Below are 18518 nucleotides of genomic sequence, written 5' to 3'. Positions count from 1 at the left end.
TACAAACAACTAGAAAAAATAGAAGAGGATGAAAGTGAAATTGAAAATGAGAGTATTCATATGACTTTTGATAATTTAGATATTAATTTAGTTGAGCAAAATTTTGATCATATTGTAGATAAGCTTATAGAAGATATTAATCATTTAGATGAAGAACAATATTTAGAAAAATATAAGACATATGATTTAGGACAACATAGAATTTCAGATGAAGAGATGAAAAAATTAATCTTAGAAATAGGAGTAAAACATATTTTAGGACCAAAAGAATATAATAATTTATTAGAATTGAAAGCAGAACATAATCCAGCAGAAGAAAGTAGTACATCAGGAGTAAAAAATCCATGATACAGGGTAGAATTGATCAACAATTTTTTAGACCAACAAATGAACAATATAATGAAAAAGCAAGAGTAGATTACATAGAAGAAAGTATGATAAAACCACCTAGAGAAAATAGGATTCCATATTTGAGAGGGTTAGAACAAATTAATATAGCAGGAAATATATTAAATTTAGATAATGTAGATCCACAAGATTGGGAAAGAACTATTGAGAGATGGGAGAAGTATTGCATACATGCAGTATTAATGTTAGATTTTAATAATTCACAAAATATGTTAGATTACTTAGAGCATACTTTAGATGGTTTAGTTTTTTGTTATTTTCAGTCATGGAAAGTTCAAAATCCAGAACAGCATCAGGTAGCTAAAACACATTTTAATATTGATGGTTTTGTTACTTTGATTAAACAAAAATTTTTGGATCATAATAAGTTATATTACAGAAGCAAACAAAAACAAATCAGAGCAATTAGAAATTTAGAACAATTACAAATTTGTGATTTACAGTATATAGCTGATTATACTATAAATTTCTTTAAATATTTAAGAAGAACAAGTAGAATTAGTGATATTTATTAGATACTTATATGACAAAAATAAAATGACTAATAGGATAAAAGATTTGGAATAAATGGCAAAAGCATCCAAAGAAAAATGATATTGCAATAGGACCTAGAATTACATGTATATGATATACTTAGACAAGAGTGTAGTCAAATAAAAGTTAAGAAACAAATTAGGAAGCAATTTTACATGAGTTGTAAAAATATAGATTTACCACAACAGTATGGTTGTCATAAGAAAAATATGTACAAAAAATATACAAAAAGAAATATAAGTCATACAAACTATACAAACAGTATAAGAACTTTAGCATAAGACCTTCAAGAACATATAGGAAGAGAAAATGCATTCCAAAACAATTTAGGAAAAGAAGTGGCAGACCTTGAATTAGAAAATATAAAAAGCCAAAAAATAAGAGTAGTTGTAAATATTATTCATGTGGAGAAGTTAGACACATTAGACCTAAATGTCCAAAATTAGGAAAACATTTGAGAGAAAAAGTACATTTGATGGAGTTGTTTAAGTTAGAAGAAGATAAAGATATACAGTCAATATATAGTTTAGATGACTTAAGTGATAATGCAAGTATTTATAGTATTGAAAGTATAAATATGATAGATTCAGACTCAGAAGATTCAAGTAGTTTAAATAGTGATTTAGAAGAATATATGTGTGCATTCATAGAAAAACAACATGAAGAATAGTACAAATACATTAATTTAGGTTGATCAGAAAAATTTCATAAGTGTAGTAAATTAGTTGCAAATAAATACAATAATACATATTCAATATTGTGTGAAAAGTATTATAGTAATAAGTTATTTGAAATTAATTCAATAGAATCATAAGAAAGTACTGAAATATTAGGATATACTTTTCATAGTATAGAAAAGCCAAAAAAATAGTTCTTTGATTACCATAAATTATGAAATAGAATTAGCAAAAGAACACAAAATACAAACAACAGCTATGATAGATACATGGAGTACAAAGAGTGTCTTAAGAGAATAGTTAGTACCAGAAAAATATAAACAAAAATTAGCAAAATCAGTGAGAATAGCACAGTTTGATGAGAAACCAGTTTATTTAACACATTGTATTAATAATGAGTCTATTAAAGTAGAAAAACAACAATTTAATTTACCATTAACATTTGTTTCACCAGTAGGATCATACCCATTCATTTTAGGTTTAAATTTTTTGAAAAGTTTACAAGGTTTTTTATTTATGAATCCTAACATAACATTTTTCAAAAGAGGCATTACAATAACTGATCAAAGTAATATTGTAGAAGCATACAAAAGCATAAATATAGAATAATCTAGTAGTCAAGATAATTATTATTTAGAAAACTCAAAAGAAAATGATGGGTATAATAATATAGAAAAGTTTGATGAAGAAATATTTGAACATGAATATCCGATTTTAAAAGAATGAACCTATATAGAAATATTACAGTTACATAAACCTAAGAGTTTAGAAGAATTATTACCATTAGCAGAACAAACTAGAATTATAGGAGAAACCTACAGTTACATTGGAGTAAAAATAAAATACTAGCAAAATCAGATATAATTAATCCAGATTTAACCATAAAGACAGTTGACATGCCTTGTAGTTTATTAGATAAATAAGAGTTTGAGAAGCAAATAAAAGAGTTGTTAAATTTAAAAGTAATTAGACCATCTAAGTCTAGACATAGATCGGCAACATTTATTGTGAGAAAACATTCAGAACTAAAGAGAGGTAAGGCTGGAATAGTTTATAATTACAAGAGATTAAATAATAATACATATGAAGATAGTTATAAGTTATCAAATAAGGATGAACTTATAAATAAAATTCAAGAAAGTAAATATTTTAATAAATTTGATTGTAAATCAGGATTTTAGCAAATACAATTAGTAGAAGAATCAATTGAGTAAACTGCTTTTACATGTCCAGAATGACATTTTGAGTGGCTTGTTATGCCATTTGGACTTTAAAATGCTCCATCAATCTTTCAAAGATGGATCAAATTTTCAAGAAATATGGTAATTTTTGTAGTGTTAATGTAGACGATATTTTAGTACATAGTAAGAATAGAAATGAACATAGAAAGCATTTAGAGATAGTTTTACAAGAATTTATCAATAATGGAATTGTGATTAGCAAAAATAAAATAGCATTAGAAAAGTAAGATATAGAATTTTTAGGAATGTATATCAAGTCAAGTACAATACAATTATAAGATCATATAGCTAAAAATATCTTAGAATTTCCAGATAAGTTAGAAGATAAAAAATAATTACAAGCATTTTTAGGATTGTTGAATTATGCAATAAATTTTATCCCTGATTTAGGAAAAAAAAATAGCAGTATTGCATAGTAAAACTAGCAAAACAGGACAAAAATATTTTAATAATGAAAATATTAAATTAGTTCAAAATATAAAGAAAGAAATTACTTAACTTAAGCCATTAACATTACCATTAGATGATAGTTACAAACAAGTTGAAACATATGCTTCATCATTAGGATAGGCATGTATACTATACCAGAAAAAGCACAAAGAGTCACCAAAGTATGACGAACAAGTTTGTAGATATTCATCAGGAACATTTAGTGATGCACAGTCAAGATTACCATCAACAGATTTAGAAATTTTAGGGATAATTAATTCACTTGAGGCATTCACTTTATTTTTACATAATGAAGTATTTACTATTAGAACATATTGTCAAAATATAGTTTCTCATTATAACAAAATACATGTTAATAAACAGGTAGCCTGAAGATGGATTAATTTTGTTGATTCAATTACAGGAAATGATTTTAAACCATTGTTGAACATATAAAAGGTAATAACAATACATTAGCTGATATCTTATCAAGATTAATTTGTCGAACATGAATGAAATATCGTGAACCATCATCTTCAAATAGCACAAGACCACAAAGCAGAAGAGTATCTTTAAATAGCATAATGATGCACCATGGACCTCCACCATTCAATGGATTCCAAAATAGCATAATCAAATCAGCATCACCACTAGTATCCATTTTCAACTTTAATGATAATATTTTTGAAGGAATCAAAAATCCAACTATGAGATATAGACCAAGAGTACCAGGACTTTCTGATAAGCAACATGTTCTCTTAGATAATTTTTGGAATATCCAAATCAAACAGCCAAGCATGAAGTTAGGTCATGAAAAATTAATTAGAGTCTTAGAACAAGAGTTTGATAATTTTAATTTTAATTTCCATCAAATTCAGCATCATATTCATTTTCTTGAGCACCACTTTCAAGTCATTTCTAGATACCATGAGTTATTACTTAGTAAGTTTATCAAAATAAACTAAGAATTCTAATCTTTTAGAATGCAGCAAAATGCAAGTAAATTCTGAAAAGAGAATTGAAAATAGGTTTAGAAATTAATCAACATAAGAATAAAGAAAAAGAGGTTATTGAACCCATAGTTTAAGAGGCTAATGAGTCCATAGAAGATTAAGATTGAGCTCTTAGAAGAAGACATTGAAATGGAACAGCATCATAATAATGAGTAGTATCAGCATCTGAGTGACAAAGAAAAACAAGAAAAATATGAAAAGTTTCTTAGGAATTTACCTTTAGACTTAATAATAGATGATACCCTATTAGAAGAAATTTCAAAAGCAAAATTAAGAATAATGCCACCAGATATGCAAAATGAGATCCTGAGTAAAGCATCACAATCCATGAAAGAGTTACAATTACAATGTGCTTTGTATCAGTCCATCTTTGATTCAAAACTAGGGATGAATATTATTACAAAGATGTATCCACCATGTTTTTGTGATAATACAGAGAGTTTTATTTGTAAACTAGAGGTTAATATAGTTGTAGCCAAGATTAACATGAGAGATTTTAGACCATGACATTTTAGCTATGAGCATCAGAAAAGGCATAATGTAGTGGAGGTTACCCCAGCCTTACTATTAGAGTTTTGCTATCTTGATAAAATATTCATTAACCATATTTCCCAACTAGAATTTTTTTCCTGAAAAACTTATAAAAGTAGCAGGAGATTATCTACAAAAGTTGAAAGAAATTTGCATAAGTTTTATTAGTAGTCCTCCAGATTGATATGTACATATGCATAAGGAGAAAACTAGGCATATAGCCATGATTAATGAAGAGTCTTTTAGACTATCCCCTATCTCTCCACACAAGTGGACTCCTTCATACAAACATATTTTAAAATTTCGAGGGATCCAAATGTTAGTATTAGATGAGTTTGAAGATTTTAGGTATGATATGGTATTAGTAGGAGAAAAAGAAGAAATGTATATTTATAGTATGTCAAAAGCCCATCATTAGGCATACTGGAAGCCTCAAAAATTCAAAGGAGAAACATAAGATATGTATTATAAGGTGAAAGAAGATAGAGAAACATGCATAGCTAGTAGAAGGCAATGAATAGTACTGGAACAATTTGACAGAAGAAGTGTTGCATAACATTGACAACATGATGGAAGCATGAAGAGCTGACAACAAATTAACATAAGTTGAATAGCATTATGTAAAATAATGTATTTCCAGACAGAAATGTCAACATCATTAGGGATCCCGCTGCAACAATAAAATAATAGCATAAGAGTAAATAAAGAAAAAAGTTTGATTAATTATGAATTTTTCATACGCAAAATGTCCTTTTGATTAAAAATAATATCATACCCTTTTTGTTAAAACTCTCTAAAATTTTCTTTTTCAAACCCATAGCATCTCAAGTTTAAACGACTTCTCCCCTTTTAATGTAAAATATCGCTCGTAAAAAAAACAGCGAATTTTTATTAACTAGGCCCTGCTATGACGTGTCGAAGACTAAAAGATACATCTCCACTTGTATTTCACACCTGAGATGAAGGGGAGACCACCCCAAGTGTAAGAAAACGAAATGCAGGGGAATCCAAACCCCAGAAACAAAATTCTCCTTCGCTTCGACCAGTGAAAAAAGAAGCAGAGTAATTCAGCGCTCTTGTTACAGGCGGACCGGCGAAACCGTTGGCTCGCGGGTTTGTGGATCTTCTCTTTCCGGTCCGAACCCGTAAGTACTCTCGACCAATTGCTCAGGATTTTGTTGTCAATTGCTCGTATTAATTAATTTGAATTTATTGTCGCAGCTTTCTTAGGGTTTGGATTTTGAGTCAAAATCTTCAAGTTTTTGGGAGGAATTTTAGGAGTTGTATGCTTGCAATTTTCTGTTTGGTTCAGTAGAAATTGAGATAAAAAGTTGAAAATTTTGAAGTTTAAGAGGACAAAATGGTTGTTTTGAGCTGTTTTGAGTGTAGGATTGAGTATTGAACTCAGACTTAATTATGTATTTGGTTTGAGTATTTGATTAAATTGAAAATTTTGTTCATATCTTCCATTGTTTTGCTTTCCTGGGTTTTGTGTGATGCGAATGGGGCTTTCGCATAATATGAAGACAAAGTTTAAATTTTTCAGGTAGAAGTTGATTGTTTTAAGTCCCCTTTGGGTATAGAGAATGATATAGTTGGTAAAAATTATGGTAAAGTTTCAAACTTTGTTTGACAGTTTCTTTTCGTAAGCAATTTTGTGATAACATGACTTTTGACGGTTAAAGTGAGTACGTATTTGTTTGCTCTAGTGATGGTTTGATCATTAGTTGTGTTTGGATTGTTGGCTGGATGGTGTTTTATGTTCGCCGGATATCAATTTTACACAATTATTTTTTTATAAAATTAAAGATTAATTTACTCTTTTTGTGAAAGTTGGTCTATTTATTCTAAATTTCTTGGTAGATGGTATATGGGATTTTTGTAAGGGTTCACTTGTCTTTCAGATGGAAGTAGCCGCTCTTGACAGTGAGCAAGTACCGGATGGTGAGTGCAATGAGATCGTAACTGATGGAGATGGTGTTTTGACTGAATCAGATGTTCAAAATGGTGTCATTGAAGGAAGAAAGGAATTTGTTGCACCTGCAGTGGGAATGGAGTTTGAGTCTTATGATGATGCTTATAATTATTACAACTGCTATGCTAAGGAAGTGGGATTTCGTGTTAGAGTGAAGAATTCATGGTTTAAGAGGAACAGCAGAGAGAAGTATGGTGCCGTGCTTTGTTGCAGCAGCCAGGGTTTCAAAAGAATTAAAGATGTGAACCGTTTGAGAAAGGAAACGAGAACTGGATGTCCTGCAATGTTAAGGATGAGATTAGTGGACTCCAAAAGGTGGAGGATACTTGAAGTTACACTTGAGCATAACCATTTGCTGGGTGCTAAAATGTACAAATCGATTAACAAGATGGGAAGTGGAACTAAAAGGAAGTCACAGTCAAGTTCAGATGCAGAAAAACGAACAATTAAGTTGTACCGAGCACTTGTAATAGATTCAGGGGGCAATGGGACCTCAAATTCGAATATAGCAGATATCAGGACCTTTTCTGATCATCCGGATCAGTTGAACCTTAAAAAAGGTGATACACAAGCAATCTATAATTACCTTTGCCGAATGCAGTTGACCAATCCTAACTTCTTTTACTTGATGGATTTTAATGATGACGGGCTGCTAAGGAATGTGTTCTGGATTGACGCTAGGTGCAGGGCAGCATGTGGTTATTTTGGTGATGTGATATACTTTGACAACACATATTTGTCAAACAAGTATGACATCCCACTTGTGGCGTTTGTAGGGATCAATCACCATGGCCAGGCAGTATTGCTTGGTTGTGCTCTACTTGCTGGGGAGACAACGGAATCTTATACTTGGTTGTTCAAAGCTTGGCTTACATGTGTATCAGGACATTCTCCACAAACCATTATTACTGACAGGTGCAAGGCTTTGCAGAGTGCAATTGCAGAAGTATTTCCAAGATCTCATCATCGTTTTGGTTTATCACACATCATGAAGAAAGTTCCAGAAAAACTGGGAGGGTTGCGCAACTATGATGCCATCAGGAAGGCATTGACTAAAGCAGTTTATGAAACTCTGAAGGTGATCGAATTCGAAGCAGCCTGGAGGTTCATGATTCAGCGTTTTGGAGTCGGTGATCATGAGTGGCTTCGATCTTTATATGAAGAACGGTTTTGGTGGGCTCCTGTTTATTTGAAAGAGACATTTTTTGCTGGAATGGTGGCTGCACGTCCGGGTGAAGCCTTAAGTCCATTTTTTGACAGATATGTACACAAACAAACTCCACTGAAAGAATTTCTTGATAAGTATGAACTGGCTCTCCAAAAGAAGCATAAGGACGAGGCTCTTGCAGATATCGAGTCAAGAAGCTCGAGTCCCACATTGAAAACAAGATGTTCCTTTGAGTTACAGCTTTCAAAAGTTTACACTAGAGAAATATTCGAGAAGTTCCAATTTGAAGTGGAGGAGATGTATTCTTGTCTTAGCACTACACAGTTACATGTTGATGGGCCAATCATAATATTCTTGGTCAAGGAGCGTGTTGTCGTCGAGGGAAATAGGCGAGAGATAAGAGATTATGAAGTCCTGTACAACAGAACAGCAGGTGAGGTTCGTTGCATTTGCAGCTGCTTTAACTTTTACGGGTATTTATGTCGGCATGCATTGTGTGTGCTTAATTATAACGGGGTAGAGGAGATCCCTTCGAAGTACATTTTGTCGCGATGGAAGAAGGATTACAAGCGTTTATATATTCCAGATCAAGGGTCCAGTAATGTTGACGCCACCGACCGCGTGCAATGGTTCAATCAGTTGTATAGAAGTGCCTTGCACATTGTAGAGGAAGGTGTGATTTCTCTTGACCATTACAAAGTAGCATTGCAAGCATTCGAAGAGTCGTTGGATCGGGTTCATGTCGTAGAAGACAAGCATGAATAAATTACCTGTAATGTTGAAGGTTCGAATTTTATGGAAGTAGAAGGGGTAAATGTAGGGTTATTTTCCTCCTCTGTTCCTCAACCTGTTTATGCAGTTGTAGATTCACCCTTGTTTCGGATTGTACAGTGATTGTCAAAGCGATTTTGCACGTATTCTAAGCTTGCATTTTCAGGTCCTACTGAAAACATTTTACAAAGGTGAAAAAGGGAAAGAGAGAGAACCCCTTATATGAAATCGCTTTTAATTCTTCTATGCCTATTTGGAAGCGTTTTTAGATAAAATACAAACGTCTTCAGATTACCAAGAGCATTTTTGACAATGTTTAACATGAAAAATTAGAGCTCGTTTGGGAGTGCTTGTAAAATTATTGAAAGTGCTTTTAGAGAAAATGTTTATGGATTTCAAAATCACTTAAATGCTTTCGGTAAGAAGCACTAGTTATGTGTTTTCTGTTGAAAACACTTCAAAGTGGGTTTTTTTTCTTTTTCAGAATTCGCTTGCATTTGTACTAAATATTGGTTTTAAAAACATTTTCACAAAAAAATCATTTCAGCAATTTTAAAAGTAATTCCAAACGAGCCCTTATTCAGATTGAAAGAAGCTACCAAAATGCATTTCCATTTTTATTAAAAATTAATGTGCTAATAGACTCGCCACAAAGACTTGACAAAACTAACTGCAGACTAAAGATTAAAGATAGTTTAGTGTCACAAATGATGGATAGTTGACAAAACTAGCAAAGTCTTGGCATACTGCCTAATATTTCAAAGCCCTCTTGCTTCTCATAATCTCCCCTTGTTTTCACCCTTCTTGCTCTCACATATAGATGTAGGATAATTGATGGTATGTTTACGAATGAGCTCTCCACACTATTTATAGCAAATGATGTGAAGTACAAACAAAATGGCTTTGTTGGTAATTTGTTATCGATTAATTATCCACCACTTTGTTAGTAGTCCGTTATAAGTAAATCATCCACCACTTTGGTAATGGTTTATTGTAAGTAAATTATTGATGGTTTTGTCATCCACCGCCTATTTTTTCTTCTCTTTTCAATGTGTGGGTATCGGATTATTACAACAAATTACTACTTTCATCCACTAATATTTTGCGAACATTGGTGCAATGAAAGTGCTTTTGGGTGCGTTATTAGAAAATTAACATATCATTTTTGAGGGTTCAGAGAGAAGCGAAAAGAAATATGGATGTCTAAGCCCGAAGGCAGCCCAACGAAAGAGGCCCAAACCTTGCACAAAATGCAAAACCAACGAAATCCCCACAAAGGAAAAAACTCGGCTCGCTGAGACAGAGAGACCGTCTTCTCTCTAGACCAGGGAGTTTCCACCCTTACATTTTCCGTTCTTTTTCCATTTTTGCAGGTTCAGAAACAATCGCAGTTTAGAAGATGAAGATTTGAAGAAGCTGAACAAGTTCTCGTGGGAGGTGGGCACTGAATCCAGGTCCGTGTTGTGTAGGCTCAGCTGGGTTTGTAGAGTTTTTTTATTTTTTTAATTCACCTTTTAATTAAGTTAAATTTATGTTTGCCGAATAAACTAAAGATTTGATCTTTGTTTGGTTTCTGAGAAAATGAAGGAAAATCTAGAAATGGGTTGCTGCCCTTTTCGTTTTGTAAACTTTCAAAGTGAAAAGAAAATATGGGTTGCTGAAAAATACCCAGCTGAAGCTGAATTGGTGATTCTATATATTCAAATGGTCAATGGAGGAAGCTGATTGTATTAGGAAATCTTTTGAGAGATTATTTTGCAAGAGTTGGAAAGTGGAGGGCAATGAATTTTGTAGGCTAGGATTAATAGAAATTATTTATGCTTTTTTGTTAGGGTTCGGTATCAGTTGGTGTCTTGGTTTCGTATTGGTTGGAAGATGGATGAAGTTTCACTCAACACTGAGCCTGCGGGCCAGGATGATGCTGATGAATTTGAGATTGAAGGAGACTGCGCAATGACCGATTTCATCAGTCAAACCGGCATTATTCAAGGAGAGAACCCTCTCCCGCCGGTTGTTGGAATGGAATTTGATTCGTATGAGGATGTATATTACTTCTATAATTGCTATGCCAAGCAACAGGGATTCGGGGTTAGAGTCAGCAATACATGGTACAGAAAAAGCAAGGAAAGATACAGAGGAAAGCTTAGCTGCAGTAGTGCAGGTTTCAAAAAGAAGAGTGAAGCTAATCGCCCGAGGCCAGAAACTAGGACCGGTTGTCCAGCAATGATAAAGTTTAGGTTAATGGACTCCAACAGGTGGAGAGTTATTGAAATTGAGCTTGAGCATAACCACTTGATCAGTCCAGCCAGTGTAAAATTTTATAAATCCCACAAGGCCATAGGCGTTGGAACCAAAAGAGCGTTGCAGATGGATACTTCTGAAGATGTACAAAAGATCAGGTTGTTTCGAACAGTGATCGTTGATTCTGAGGGTAATGGAAGCATGGATGGTGATGAAGGAGAATCTGGGAATAGAGTTGATTACTCCAGTCAGTTAAAGCTAAAAGAAGGAGATGCCCAAGCCGTTCAGAATCACTTTTCTCGGTTGCAATTAGTGGATCCAAACTTCTTTTACGTGGTGGATCTGAATGAGAAGGGATGCTTGAGAAATTTGTTTTGGGCTGACGCGAGGACTAGGGTTGCTTACGGTTATTTTAATGATGTGGTTTCCATTGACACGAAATGCGTGGAAAACAAATTTGAAGTCCCGCTGGTATCATTTATTGGAGTAAATCATCATGGGCAATCGGTGCTGTTAGGTTGCGGTTTAATTGCAAGTGAGACAGTTGAATCCTATACATGGTTGTTTAGAGCTTGGCTTACATGCATGATGGGACGCCCGCCGCAAGCCATCATTACTAGACAGTGCGGAACATTGCAAACTGCCATTTCTGATGTTTTCCCTAGAGCTTCTCATTGCCTTTGCTTATCACATATAATGCAAAAGGTTCCAGAAATTTTCGGAGGATTGTTCGCGTATGAAGCAGTTAAAGAATCTTTGAGTAGAGCTGTTTACTACTCTCTGAGGGTGGAAGAATTTGAAGCAGCTTGGGAGGATATGGTCCAGCGCCACGGAATTAGAGATCATAACTGGCTTCAAGCGTTATATGAAGATCGGAAGCGGTGGGTTCCGGTATATTTGAAGGATATATTTCTGGCGGGGATGTTCCCGGTCCAACCAAGTGAGGTTGTCTCTTCATTCTTTGAGGAATTTCTGGATAGAGATACTCCTTTGAAGGAGTTTCTGGATAAGTATGATCGAGCTCTGCAAACGCATCATCACCTGGAAGCCTTGGCAGATTTGGATTCAAGAAACTCGAGCTATACGTTGGAATCGAGATGCTATTTTGAGCTGCAACTCTCAAAATTGTACACTAATGACATTCTAAGGAAGTTTGAAAAGGAGGTGGAAGGAATGTACTCTTGTTTTAGCACTAGTCAACTAAATGCTGACGGGCCAGTCATAACATACCTAGTGAAGGAACAAACTGAAAGTGATGGAAATCGGAGGGAGACTAGGGACTATGAAGTTTTGTATAATCAATCTGAGATGGAGGTCCTTTGTATCTGTGGCATGTTCAACTTGCGAGGATACTTATGCAGACACGCACTGTCGGTCCTAAACCAAAACGGAGTGGAGGAAATTCCAGCTCAGTGCGTTCTTTCGCGATGGAGAAAGGACATCAAACGGAGTTACATTTTCGATCATAGCTGCAGCGGCATTGATATTAATAATCCAGTTCACAGGTATGACCATCTGTATAAATGCATAGTGCAAGTCATGGAAGAAGGGAGGAAATCAGAAGACCGTTACAAGCTCGCACTAGGGGCGTTGGATGAGATATTGAAAAAGCTTTGTCTTACAGAGGATCCTGCCCTGTGAGACTCTGAGTGATCAAATTATGTAGAAATTGAATGGTGTAATGCATAAAATTAGGGCAGTCTGTGTGCAGCTGGAATTTTGTGTACAATATATCTATAAAAGCAATCTCTCTGCCATTTTTCTGTTGATTTTTCTTCATGAAATTCATCGTCTACTTACCCGGTGTTTGGGTGCGGAAAGAAAAACTCTGAGAAATCGGAATTTAAGCGTGGAAGTCTTTTTCCCTTGTTTGGCAACAACCCTGGAAATCAGCAAATGACATTTATCCCATTCCGAAGCACAGAAATATGGACACGAGCAATAATCTTGCAATACTCTTGGCAAGAAACTGAGCCACCACCACTCTTATCCTACGCTCACAGACGCAATGTACCTGCAATTCTGCAAAATTGGATCTTTATTTTGCCAAACATGTTGAAAGCACAAGACGTTAGATAAATCATCGAACTTCAAAGAAATTTCTTTCCATTTCATCATTTCACGATTCATAAGCAGCACGTAGGGGGATGTGCATGCATACAGAGAAACTGATTCATACAAGGATAGCAAGTAGAGCCACTGAAACGAAAAATCACAAATCGCTTTCTCAAAGATAATATCAAACTGTTTATTTAAACCCGAGCAGTAAAACTCAACCATGAATGGCAAACCTGCATAATTCCTTTAACCCGATCCTTGGTCAAGTACAGGAAGTCTGCAGTGTAGACTGATGGACTTATCGATTTGATGAGAACCAGGAATGAAAAATTGGAAGATCACTGTCAAGCAAGCACCTTGTGCGGCAATCCCATAGAAAGCGCAGTCCGGTTTAGCCAAGTGGCACTGAAGGCTCTTACCAAAATGCTTGACACTCACTTGCACAGATTGAGCATCACCCCTTAAAATAGCCCTTGCCGACCGAGTCTGAGCGGTCAGATTTCGATCTTCAGATGGAGCATCAGCTTGCTCACCTATGACCAACAGCTTCTGAAACTCTGCACCAAGTGTGATGAGTGTTGTTGAAATCTGAATGTGTAAATCCCCATACTTGCTTATGGTAACATTGAGCAAATCACCAACATGCCTCATCCGATCAACAAAATTTTGCAACTGATTCAGATCGGGAACCTGAACCAGAGTCTGAGGCAAGTCTTGAGCTGCATCAAGAGCAGTTTGAAGTTCCAGAACCTGGGCTCTGGACAAAGGTTTTGAGATTGGTACATCCTGAATTACCGCAGATTTATAACCCTTGGTCTCGAAAGTCAGGAAAGGCAATGGTTGGGTAGAATTTGGAGGTAGTTTTTTAACCAATCTAATCTGGAGCCGGTTGGCTGTCGGACCATTTCCAAACTCAGTACATATGCTGACACTGCTACGAAGAGCACGGTGGAGAAGAGAGATGTCTACTGTAAAGGCAATGCGGTCCTCATTCTGGCTGGAGATGCGATAGTCATCAAAAAGAGCTTCTTTGCGAAACTGGGCAATGGATTGAATTCCATCACCATTAAGAAGGTTGTGGAGGAAGATAGCATGGTCTCTGTTGAGGTAGAGATGGCATATCTTTCCCATCTTGTCTAGGGCTGGTAGGAACCTCTTTTCCAAAAGATTTACACCATTCTCTGTAAGAAATGCCTTGAACTTCATCTCTTGGTGTGCGTCTGTTCTCGTCTCACTTCTCAGGAAAGATGGCTGAAGGCAAGCCAAGAAGGGGTTAGTGTATGCATTCAACGCAACAAAATGTGTTTAAATTGCAATCTTAAGATAGTTCTCAAAAATATCTATTCAGACATCGTAACAATACTTCCTGTAGACCTGTCTTATCGATGAAACTGTAAATATGTTTCACAATTTTGGATATTGCCTGGATTTATTATTTATAAACAGATATGTTATCTCAGAAACTACACAGAGGAGCCCAGCAAGTAGCAACAAACTGCACAATTTCGGAAGTCTTACTGTGATATCATAGTTTGGTCAATTTAACCTCACAGATTATGAACCTTCTCCCAACTAATTGAGATTCTTTTAACACGGTACACCATTCATGGTCAGTATCAGTATCAATATACATTAAGGGCCTAGTTACAAAAATTGTCCTAGCACAAAGAAACCCATTTGCTTTCGACTAATCAGGCAGTTACAGTACAATAAATTTCTACAGAGTCCGATAAGCGCTCTTCTGCATTCTATCTTCCCCTTTTACTCCTCTTTCAATCTATCTATCGTGCATCGCACTCCAACAATATTATCTCCTTTTTCTGAATTTTACCATTATTTCTCTTCTCTTCCATGTTTAAGGGTGTCTCCATAAACTTAGCAGTAAGCACAAAATGCCCTAAAAATACATATAGCTATAATCTTATACGTAAAACAATAATAAAATCAAATAATCGTCTCAAAACCAACCGGAAGCAAAATTTCATTTTCTTAGCATAATTAATTCAGTCATGCGTCTAAGTGACTTTTAATTTGAAATTCGATTATATATCATTACAAACAATACAGCACACCCACAGAATCAGGACAACCAAAATTATATTGAATTACTGACTGAAATGGATTTCTCTGAGCTAAGAAGCTAATACACAGATAAAGCTTCATTTATTTAGCTTCTGTTTGGGTGCTGAGAAAATTGAGCAGTTTTCGATTCTACTAGTTAGTTTCAAGGGCTAGAAATTTGAAATTTAAAGAGAAATCTATTGTTACATTTCCAAACATTTTCTAGGGAAACAAACACATACGGATTTAGGGTTTTCGAATCTAACCTTTTGGGACTTGGGATCCGTCAAAAGATGGGAGGTTCCGCAGTCACCGCTGCCGCTGGACTCCGAGAGACTGGAGGGACTGGACTGGCCTGGCGCCAAAGCTCCTGGTAATTTATATAGGGCTTCTAGCGACAAGTCGTTTTGGATATTGACGAGTAAAATGTCGTTGTTAATTTTAAATATGATTACAAATTAGATGGAAACGACACAGAGGAACAATCTTCTCAAAGCAGCTCTAAGAAAGGTCGGAATAGTTTAAAGGTACTTACCAAGTGCTTGATGAGATTACAGAAGTTAACTTTAAGAGGAGAGAGTTAAAAACTTTTAAAAATTTTGATACGTGTAACACACTGTGTCAAACTCTAATAACAATGTAACAAAATCACAATATAACATGAGGTCATCGATCACTTTTGTATTAGAAAACTGCACTTAATGATGTGTGTATTCATAGTTTTTCTATGATGAGTGTATTCGTGTTTTTTTCCATTCTATATCAGCTTTTCAAATATTAATAATAATACGAGTATTGCTATTTACAGAATATTTACTTGCTGTGTTGAATATCATATCTTTAATACATGTGAGGCTTATAGGTTTCGCGCATGCAAGATCTCTCTCTGAGATACATTTATCATTGAAATTGCAGCAAATGCTAGAGGATTTAGCAAATTAAGAAAGCAAGTTAATCATCAAACTACACTATCTTCTTTTGCTTGGAAGAAACCAAACATTTGGACCTATTCTAGTCCTAACTGATTATCCGGCCCCCTTGGCCGCGTCGGCTAAACTGGCCAAAGGTCCTTTTATCAAACCGTCACCAATAATCTTTACACGAACACGAACCGTGTCTAAAATGGTGGAACCGAGTTCCATCCCTAACAATCACTTCTCTATCATAAACTCTGGAGACCAACTTTGCCATGCTGTGACAATCCACACAGATTCTAAGGTTCTTCATGATTCTAATTGTCGCCCCATCTCCCAAACTAAGCAGCCCAAATGCCATTGCTAACTTCTCACTATGCCTGCAAACTGCACTCTCTTTATCCTCCTCCCCCACATCAAGGAAAACCTCCGATGTATCCGGGGAATACCCGACAACTTTCAAGTCTTCAATCGTCTTATCCAACTTGGAATAGATTTTTTCGGATTGAGGGTGTGACCGGTCCCCGGCAACAAACTCATGAACATTACCATTCACCTCTATCGAGCTGCAACCAGGCGTCTTCTTGATTCCCCTGTCCATCATCAGTTGCCTTACGTCGCGCAAATTGTCCCATTTACTGCAAGCTGCATATATATTGCACAAGAGAACATAAACGGAACTGTTGTCGGGCTCCAGCTCGAGCGTCTGTTTAGCTGCAATTTCAGCCAGTTCTGCATCTCTGTGCATTCTACAAGCGCCAAGCAGAGCTCCCCATACAACTGCATTTGGTTTCATTGGCATGTTCTGTATAACCTCAAAAGCTTCGTTTAGATTCCCTGATCGACCAAGAAGATCCACCATGCACCCGTAATGTGAAACTTCAGGCTGGATTCCATGTTGGGTGATCATACTATCGAAAAAGTTCCTTCCTTCAGCCACCATTCCAGAGTGAGTACACGCAGAAAGAACACCGATGAAAGTTATCTTGTCGGGAGTTATCGAAGATTCTAGCATTCGAGAGAACACGTCAAGAGCTTCCTTACCATGTCCGTTAACAGCAAGGCCAACAATCACAGCCGTCCATGTAAATTTGTCCCTTTGAAGCATTGCACTAAAGACCCTCAAGGCTTTCTCAACATTTCCACACTTGAAATACATGTCTATTAAAGCATTTCGAACGAATACATCATTCTTGATCTTGTTCTTGTCAATGTAAGTTTTTATCCATTCTCCGAGTTCAAGTGCTCCTAGATGTGCACAGGCTGTTAGAATGCTTACCATAGTGTACTCATCTGGCTTTACATTCGAAGTTTGCATCTGGCGGAAAAGTTCCAGTGCCTCTTTGAACCGGTTCACCCAGAGGTACCCATCCATTATTGCAGTCCATGAAATGTAGTCTCTTTCAGGCATCTCATCGAAGTAGCTCCGAGCTAGATCAACTTGTCCAGAACTGGCAAACCCCTTAACAATGGTAGTCCAAGAAATTACATCCTTTGTTTTCATCTTTTCGAAAATCTCAAGTGCAACGTGCATTTCCCCACAAGCTACATACATGTCAACCAAAGCATTTCCCAACACTAAATCAGGTTTGATCAGGCAATCCTTGACGTATTTATGAACCTGCTTCCCGGCATCTAAATTCTTCAATTTGGAGCACGCTGATATCACCGAGACAAGTGTAACTGAAGTGGGCAACGCTCCTGTTTTCTCCATGTCACTAAAAAGCTTCAAGGATTCATCAAACTTCTTGATTCGATTGTACCCAGAAATCATTACATTCCAAGTTGCAACATCCTTCATGTGAATCATATCAAAAACCCCACGTGCCATATCAATTAGGCCACAAACAGAATACATATGCACCAAAGCATTTTGAACAAAAACATTAGTATCAAGTCCATACTTCAACACATGAGGGTGCAACTCTTTGCCACATTCCAGCGCAATTTCACGCGTGAATCCCTTCAACAAGAACGGAAACGTATAACAGTCGGGCTTGATACTCATCCTCTGCATTGCTAAATACAAAGAAACCCCGTCTTGAGGGCATCGTATCCGACTATAGCCTCTGATCATGGTGTTCCAAAGAAACACACCTGGTTCAGAAATTGCGTCGAACACTTGACGGGCATAGTTCACATCACCAAATTCATCAGTACAACAAAAGACGATGATTCTGTTACGCGCGATCGGGTGCGATGTGAGGCCTGTTTTCACTGCTTGGGCATGTATTTGCTTGATGTAGTACATGGAATTGCAGTTTTCAAATAGAGCAATTGGTGCTGGGTTTCTGAAAGACTGAAGCTGGGTATATGTTGGCAAGTGGGTTGGAGTTGCAGATGCCATAGCGATCCTTTTCATGAAGTTCGTAGAGTCATAGACTGACAAGCTTAGAGATGAGAAGATCCAGTGAGTTCTGGAAGCAAGAAAGAACATCATACAAAGAGAAAAAGCATTCCTCTCTACCGCCGGCAGCGTGTTCGCACCGGCACCGAC

At 36.1% G+C, this 18518-nt stretch overlaps 3 protein-coding genes across 5 annotated transcripts; 1 reads left to right on the top strand and 2 right to left on the bottom strand.

Moving 5' to 3' along the window:
• The first annotated feature begins 5781 nt into the window (after nt 1–5781).
• LOC126611923 (uncharacterized) lies at nt 5782–12745 on the top strand. Its single transcript, XM_050280235.1, has 5 exons — nt 5782–5978; nt 6738–8737; nt 10121–10201; nt 10301–10433; nt 10542–12745. Exons 2-5 carry the CDS (start codon nt 6738–6740, stop codon nt 12627–12629), a joined length of 4302 nt encoding a protein of 1433 aa, XP_050136192.1. The 5' UTR covers nt 5782–5978; the 3' UTR covers nt 12630–12745.
• Nucleotides 12639–15509, bottom strand: LOC126611598 (uncharacterized). 3 transcript variants are annotated; one of them, XM_050279902.1, is made up of 3 exons: nt 15374–15509; nt 13280–14297; nt 12639–13010 (listed from the first exon to the last, which is right to left on the bottom strand). In XM_050279902.1, exon 2 carries the CDS (start codon nt 14250–14252, stop codon nt 13293–13295), a length of 960 nt encoding a protein of 319 aa, XP_050135859.1. In that variant the 5' UTR covers nt 14253–14297; nt 15374–15509; the 3' UTR covers nt 12639–13010; nt 13280–13292. The 3 variants fall into 3 exon arrangements, with proteins under 3 accessions (XP_050135859.1, XP_050135860.1, XP_050135858.1); XM_050279903.1 differs by having other exon boundaries at nt 12639–13002; XM_050279901.1 differs by lacking the exon at nt 12639–13010 and having other exon boundaries at nt 13078–14297.
• A 399-nt stretch (nt 15510–15908) lies between these two features.
• Nucleotides 15909–18461, bottom strand: LOC126611595 (putative pentatricopeptide repeat-containing protein At3g15930). The gene has a single exon (XM_050279899.1). It carries the CDS (start codon nt 18459–18461, stop codon nt 16191–16193), a length of 2271 nt encoding a protein of 756 aa, XP_050135856.1. The 3' UTR covers nt 15909–16190.
• Between the last annotated feature and the right edge of the window lie 57 nt (nt 18462–18518).

Source organism: Malus sylvestris, chromosome 17 (genome assembly GCF_916048215.2).
Source record: "Malus sylvestris chromosome 17, drMalSylv7.2, whole genome shotgun sequence".
Lineage (NCBI taxonomy): Eukaryota > Viridiplantae > Streptophyta > Magnoliopsida > Rosales > Rosaceae > Malus > Malus sylvestris.
This window is presented reverse-complemented; position numbering and strand designations above follow the sequence as displayed.

Coding starts and splice junctions, on each gene's coding strand:
- LOC126611923 (XM_050280235.1), top strand. CDS start 6,738: ATGGAAGTAGCCGCTCTTGACAGTGAGCAAGTACCGGATGGTGAGTGC. Junction 10,202..10,300: donor GAGGTGGGCACTGAATCCAG/GTCCGTGTTGTG, acceptor AATAAACTAAAG/ATTTGATCTTTGTTTGGTTT. Junction 10,434..10,541: donor ACCCAGCTGAAGCTGAATTG/GTGATTCTATAT, acceptor TGAATTTTGTAG/GCTAGGATTAATAGAAATTA.
- LOC126611598 (XM_050279902.1), bottom strand. CDS start 14,252: ATGAAGTTCAAGGCATTTCTTACAGAGAATGGTGTAAATCTTTTGGAA.
- LOC126611595 (XM_050279899.1), bottom strand. CDS start 18,461: ATGATGTTCTTTCTTGCTTCCAGAACTCACTGGATCTTCTCATCTCTA.